The sequence below is a fragment of the Hordeum vulgare genome, chromosome 3H, assembly GCF_904849725.1.
Source record: "Hordeum vulgare subsp. vulgare chromosome 3H, MorexV3_pseudomolecules_assembly, whole genome shotgun sequence".
Lineage (NCBI taxonomy): Eukaryota > Viridiplantae > Streptophyta > Magnoliopsida > Poales > Poaceae > Hordeum > Hordeum vulgare.
The window spans coordinates 53,718,442-53,725,779 of record NC_058520.1 but is presented as its reverse complement, the minus strand read 5'-3'; the positions used below and the strand labels follow the sequence as shown (position 1 = coordinate 53,725,779).

The following is a 7,338-nucleotide window of genomic DNA, read 5'->3' as shown; positions in this document are numbered from 1 at the left end:
TCGGCTATACCTAGAACACTGAAATAGCCATTGTTTCATTTTTACTGTGTAAACTTTGTTCTTTTTTACTTATTATGCATAAAAAGTCTTGTCATTGTCGGTTGACACCATAATAAATCACCAAATATTGTCTCTTTTCTAGCTTTACATATTTGTAATATTTCAACTAATAAATTGGTTCACTTGTATGTTATTGAAAAATGTGTGTATTTCAAATAACCATAGTACATTATAAATCTATATATTTGCTTCATCTAATTCTCATTCACCCCATGTGTCTATATCGGTCTACTCGCACATGATTGTGGAAGCGCGATGGCAGTGATGAAGAAGGTTGTGATGACGATGTCAACATAGAGGAACCCTCCTCGGAGACGAATTTTGTGTCCAGGAAGCCTTCGAAACGAACATTGGCAGAGATGGTGGCCTCTATGATTAAATTCTCCATAGGTTTCCCTTTATAATTGCTTTGAATTATAATATGTTGCATCGCATAACTAGTATTTTTTTTGTCACCTGCAAGTTTGTTTACCGTCCATTTCAAGGAGCTATAATCAAATAAAAACAAGAAGTGCCAAAAAATAGGGTCAACCAATGGTCTGTGCATCTCATTCTCATTTTTTTCCTTTGTTTTCATAGTGGAACTCATTGACCCAAGCTTTTCACTGTTTTTTCAACACACTTGGAATTTTGCTAGGTGTGTTCCTCCATATAAGGTTAGCATATTCTGGATGATCGACAAAAGGATTTCTATTGTGCTGGTAAAGGTTACAAACTCTATCATTCCGACGTTGCTCTGATCTCGATGGTGGATCTAGTTCATTCCATTGTAGAAGAGTTGAAAGGAGACCCATCCTCCTCCTTTCTTGAATAAACAAGCAACAAATATTTGGCATTACTAAAGAAGCAATGCAATGTGATTTAAGTACGAAATAATCGACATATATCATGTATGCAACTAATAATACATGTGTTGTGTCAGGGCAATATATCTCTTACCTATATGTATACGAATATAAAAATCACAACTAGCTTGAAATTTGAATGATCTTGTGCATCCATATAACTATAAACCAGACAATTCTTAATTTTAGTTGGATTAATGAATCGTTGTAAGAGTAAATAATTAGGCAATTATTTAGGTCTTGTGATGTTCTATGCTCAGTAAGAGATTTTTATTTGAGATTTATTGATGAAAGCAATAAGGAATGTTTTGTGCAAAGTGTTATTCGATCTTTTGTGGTGTATTTGAATGCTTTATGAGCAAGCACGGGACAATACGATCATGTAGGGCGAGTTAAAGAGTGGCAAGAACTACACAACATGAATATAGTTATATAACTGATGGGACGCAACAAAATGGCTCCCGGGTGTAGGGATGAACAATACATTTGGAAATTTAGTTAAGCTTAAATATATCAAGCAATTACACATGTTTGGTTCTTCTAATATTCTTATAAAATTTTATATAAAAATGATCATTTTGGTGCCTCGGTGAAACCACTTATTGAATTTGAAAACAATAATTGTATAACGGAGTCGTAGTTTTCCAATAAATTATTTGGTTTAATCTTTCAAATTATGTTCATTGAGGCGTGCCTTGCACGTGCACACGTGTATTTGAGATCTACAATAACTCATCTGTGTTTTACTCCAATACTATGCACTTTCTTAGATGCAACACTATAACTTTGGTACATGAAGTACTATAACTAGAACATATAAAGATCGTCACTAATGAGTACTACCCCATTTCACAAAAACATGTCTCTTTGGACATGGCTCTAATCAAACTTCTATAACTATGACCACCGATGTCTTCTTTAATATTTGTGCAGAATACCCGGAAATTATAAGTGTGGATTTGTCTCCAAAGGTACATCCATAACATGTAAATTTTATTGAGTTTCACTCACATGTATCACGACAGAAATTGGTGGTCGAATATGTGTTTTGGAGAGCATGTCTTTCGAAAACGTAACTTTTTGTAAACTAGAGGGGTTGCATTAAGTACAATTGTAAGAGATGTCTTTCAGCACTGTTTGCTGGGATGTGCTTCATATCCATTGGAACATGTCTCTGTCACTGCAAGACATGTTTGACTCTGAGGCTAGCGCCCGGCCACACCCACTATTCGAGGAGATTATCCTTGCTGCTTGGAATATTTGGAAAATAAGGAATAACTACCGGATTCCTATACTCAAGATTGACTTGGGCCTTCTCAAATATAGAGTGCTCTCCCACCTAGCTGAGTTCCTGGACGCTTTTCCACTATCCTATTGTAGCTTTGTGCTTATTCTGTTTGTTCCTCTGCTTTATTCCCCTTTCTGCTAACTGTACAGTGTATACATTAATTTTTAATTTATGAAAGCACTAGGAGCCTCTCCTGCTGCATTGTGTTGCTCAGAAAGAGATGATTGGTGAGAATACTGCTAATTTATCTCTCTCAGTCAAGTTATGAAAAAAGTACACTAGATGTATGAACTACTTACGAATACTTGGCGAATCAGAAAGTTCCAAAGGTGGAGCTGCATCTTTTTGTCCAAATCCGTAGGTCACAGCCATGTACATCAGGGACCTAGCTACATCCCCACGCACCTGAAGAAAGTAAAAATAAAAAATCGGAAAAAATTGGTACTCCGAATTATGAAACATTACAAGAACAATTGTTCTTCACATGGTCAAAGCTCATATAATTCTAGAGTTGATGATGTGGCATTGTTGCATGAAGAGAAAAATTGGGTAGTGGGTTATACTCACTCCGTTCCTAAATATTTGTCTTTCTAAAGATTCAACTACGGACTACATACAGAGCAAATGAGTGAATTTACACTCTAAATTATGTCTATATACATCCGCATGTAGTCCGTAGTGAATCTCTAAAAAGACAAATACGTAGGAACGGAGGGAGTACCTACTTAAGAATAGAAAATATAGTCTGAAACCTCAAACCCATTTTTAGAATAAGTCCCTCCTATTTATGGCAAATAAGGGCAGTTATCAGTTCTTGCAACTGAGCATTTTGTTTGGAATTGAAATACCAGTATTCTACTAAAAATGAACATTATATGTCATATAAAATTTAACCCAGATATGGATGAGCATTCTGGATAGCACATGTATGTTTCATTATTTGCACCTAAAGATTTTGAATACCTGAAAAGGAGGTGCCCATCTTTCACTGTCTGTTTCAGTGTCAGGTGCAGCTTCACGATTCGCAGGCCGTGCACATTTTTTCGACGTCGCTGCACATCCTCCAAAATACTTGTTTCCCCTGGACGAATTCACTGAAACAGGATTTGTATATTCAGATAAACATTTGTTTCTCCTCAAGCAAGAAAGTGAACCATTAAATCTGCCACTGATGGAGCACTGTTATCATACTGAAAGAGGACTTCTCTATGCTCATCGAGTACTCTGGGATCAATTATACAGTACAAACCAACTGACCATTGGCATCCGCAGGACGAATGTTGTGCAGATCGGTTAGAGAAGGACGGCGGGTTAGCCCATATGATCGCGGCCAGAGGTGTTCTCCTGCACATCAAAATGCAGAAAATATGGCTAGGAAATAATAACGCAAAGAAAAGATGAACCCATCCTGTCTTGACAAGTCTAGCAAAATTTCAGAATGCGAGGCATGCAACTCACTGTTCCATCCATCCGGCTTGCCTGCCAAGAGCTTCGGCACAGCTCTCTGCGAGTATATCTCGATCCTGAAACAAGCACCGGAGCTTCAGAGAACCAGTGAGTAACAGAGAACAAGTGCATAGCGATATGCTGTACTAGACTGTTAGAGAGAACCATACACTTCAGAGGACGCTTCTGGGTGGTCTGCATCAGCTGCATCGAGAGTTTTGAGCGCCTCCCACACCTACTAAAGATCCATCCATCATTTGTTGTAATTCTTGTTTGTTCACTCCAACTTAAATGTATTTCATCAATTAAACACGAAATCAAATAGCTAGATGCAAACCAACATCTTTGTAGCGCAGTGAGGCGTGAGGCGAGACGACGGCGCCGAGCTTCGCCATCAGCACATCACCGGAAAAGCCCTCCAAGCCATGGTAATAGCTCCGGACGTCTTCGCAGGGATACGGCGGGGTACTCGGCTTCAGACGCTCGCCGATGGAGGAGGCATGGGCAGGGATGATGTACGGAGGACAGAGCACGAGCGCGAGAGCGGCGGCGGCCGCGGCGAGCGCGCGGAGGCACGGTGGCACCCATGGCGGGCGGCTGGAGCGCGCGGGTCGCCGTGAGGACAAGATAAACTGGGGTGGTTCGGGGACGATTTTCTTGCCACATCGAGCGATGGTCGGGCGGGAGACAGCAGGAGAGCGGATTGTTCTACCGGAGAGCGTGCCCGGAGCGGGGGAGAAGATGACGGCGGTGAAGGCCGACATTCCTCCGTTGCCGCCCGCGGCGGCTGCCGTTCAAAGGTTCTCCTATCTCGAAAATGTCCAAACTTCTCTTGAGCCATTCATTAATGACGAAAGAGATAGCCTCCTCCTTTTCTTTTTGAGAATGAAAGAGATAACCTCCTTGATAAAAAAGCATCCAAAGATATAATAATAGTCAAGAAAACAGTTTACTCACGTTGCAAAGAACGTTTAGACCACTACTTTAGTAATAGACGGGGAAGTACAACAGAAAAACAATAGAGTAAAAACGATCAACAATAATAAAGTTACATAAAAAATCATACCAACCATCGGAGATTTTACTCGTTGGTGTCAATTAGGCGGTCTTCTTTGTAAGAGGGAAAATCATGGAACCATACTTTTTTTTAAGGGAAGGGAACCATAGTTGTATTAATTTCATCAGTAGTATATATATACCATCAGTAGTGAATCTTAAAAGAAAATGAAGGAGAGATTCAAAGTTAACAATGTGAAGAAAAAGCCACTAACTCTTTGTTTTTTAGTTCAAATAATATTAAAATTTTTGATACAAGGCTGGATGAATATTAGTAAAAAAGTCCATTTTTTGAAGGGGAGGGCTCGAGTCGAAGCATCCCTCTTAGATTCGCCACTATTTAAGCATTTAACATGTCAGACAAATAGAATACTACTTTTATACAGAATGGAGCGGGTAGCGGGAATCGAACCCGCATTGTTAGCTTGGAAGGCTAGGGGTTATAGTTGACGTTGGTTGATTATTTTTAACGTCTCTAATTCAAAAACGAACATGAAATTTTTGTTTTCATTCGGCTCTTTTATGGATATTCTTGCCACTTAACATGTATGGCAGCTTTTCTATTTGAATACGGAAGAGTGCACGTAGAATAACAAAAGGGGTTATTCATGTTCAAGCTACTTTCAACAATACCATTATAAATGTTACAGACCCACAAGGTCGGGTGGTTTCTGGTCCTCGACCGGTACTTGTGGATTCAAAAGCACAAGAAAAGCATCACCCTATGCTGGTCAAAGAACAATAATAGATGATATCCGTACAATAGATTTGCAACGAGAATAAGTTGCCTCCCTTATTCAAAAGGGCCATGGCCCACCCATCCTAGAGCAATTACTCGTACAAAACACTCACACACACTGATGGAGCTACATGCAATGAAAATGGGCCATGGCCCACCCATCCTAGAGCAATTACAGTGTAGGGTTGAAGTAAATTAGGTCACAAGGACAAAAAAATAGTTGCCTCCCTTCATACCGGCCCGCCCAGTTTTGGCTACGTAACTTCGCCACTGCTCAAAGGTGTTGCCACTAACTCAACTACTATCGCAAGCTAATTCCACAAATCTAGGACATGTGATAAGAGTACATGAGCCCGCGAGACGTTTGTTGAGAGAGAGATAAAGGGAGGGAGGGAGGGAGGGAGAGGGAGAGGAGAGGAGAGGGAGATATGTGGGTGCAACTAAATCTAGGCATGGGCAGCCCAACCCGATGACCCGACCTGAGCCTGGTCCGAAAAACCCGGGCCAGGCGGGGCTCGGGCTTCAAAACTAGGCCCACGAGTCATTTCGGGGCGGGCTCGGACTTGAGAAAACGATCATTTTACATGGAGGCCAGGCCCGGCCCGACCCAAAATCCATCTGTTTAGTCCATTCGGGCCGGGCTCGGGCCTGAATATTTGAATTTTTGGTCGGACCGGGCCTGGCTCGGGCTTGAAATTTTTAGTTTGGGCTTTCTCAAGCCCGGCCCGACCCAGAGTATGCCTAGGTTTATGTGCAACCATAGCCGTGGGCGTGTTCCAACATTCTTCCTACTATGTTCATGGAGCTTACAAGACACACCAGACTGGCAGTAAAGAAAAAAGGAACATGCAAATGTCCTTGTCATACTAGAATATGAAGACCCCAATTATTTGGTAGAAATGAAATTTAGGTCCAGTTTGTTTGGGCATACAAGTGACTGCCAAAATAACTTGTTCACTTAATTAATACACTTCTAAATAAAAAAATTGGTTGGGTCATCAAAATAAGTTCGGTAGGAGGCAATTTATCTTGACAACCCCTCAAAATAATTGTCCCCTAGTATCCATTGAAGAACCATCACCCAACATAACGCACACATGACATGCATAGAGCACCGAATAGATGCCCACTCGCATAGGTATTGTGATGTAACGCCCTGAACACACCCGCCGACGGTCGTTACTTTTGACGGGATCTAGACCTACATAGTCTTTTCTGCACATTTTGTCCTTACTCATGCACATCCGGGATCAACTTCCCGACGGTCACCCATCCTAAAACTACTCTAAGCCGAGCACGCTTAACCTGAAAGTTCTGTTTGAATGGACTTTTAGAAAAGAAAGAAATTCCTTATCACCCATAATAAGCCAGACTATCACATGTGGGTAATGAGCCAACCCATTAACAAATGCAACTGATTTTTTATTTTTTTCTCATGTATTCTATTTTCCATTTTATCTGTTTGTTTTGTATGTTTTTTTCATTTACCACATCATGTGTCGTTCCCTGTCTAGGACCATGTGCAGTTTCATATTCCTTTTTACAGTTTGAATAATTATATATAAAATATTAGACTTGGTCAAAAAATTTGTTCTATTTATGAAAATGATAAGCTTGCAAGTGCAACACGCATTTCAATTTTCACATGCCTCGGTAAACCATGATAAATATGCATTTAAAGTAGCCAAGATTAGATCAACTCTCGGCATAGGGTCCATATATTACTCGTGAAAAAGACTGAGCATGAAATATATGTTAATATAAAATAAATAAACAATTGGCAAAAAAAGAACATACCACCGTAGACAAAAGGCAAATTGCGGTGGAGAAAATCGAACATAACATTTTGGGCAACAACGGCCAACCATCTCGTGACTTATGTAGATTCACTTCAAATCTGATTG

The 7,338-nt window shown here is 40.3% G+C and overlaps 1 protein-coding gene across 2 annotated transcripts; it reads right to left on the bottom strand.

The window, feature by feature from the left end:
- Window positions 1-560: 560 nt before the first annotated feature.
- LOC123442940 (extracellular ribonuclease-like) lies at window positions 561-4,490 on the bottom strand. Of its 2 annotated transcripts, none has more exons than XM_045119129.1 (7): window positions 3,981-4,490; window positions 3,810-3,874; window positions 3,652-3,716; window positions 3,451-3,537; window positions 3,157-3,287; window positions 2,493-2,598; window positions 561-865 (listed from the first exon to the last, which is right to left on the bottom strand). In XM_045119129.1, the coding sequence occupies exons 1-7, from the start codon at window positions 4,401-4,403 to the stop codon at window positions 663-665; spliced, it is 1,080 nt and encodes a 359-aa protein (XP_044975064.1). In that variant the 5' UTR covers window positions 4,404-4,490; the 3' UTR covers window positions 561-662. The 2 variants fall into 2 exon arrangements, with proteins under 2 accessions (XP_044975064.1, XP_044975065.1); XM_045119130.1 differs by having other exon boundaries at window positions 619-861.
- Between the last annotated feature and the right edge of the window lie 2,848 nt (window positions 4,491-7,338).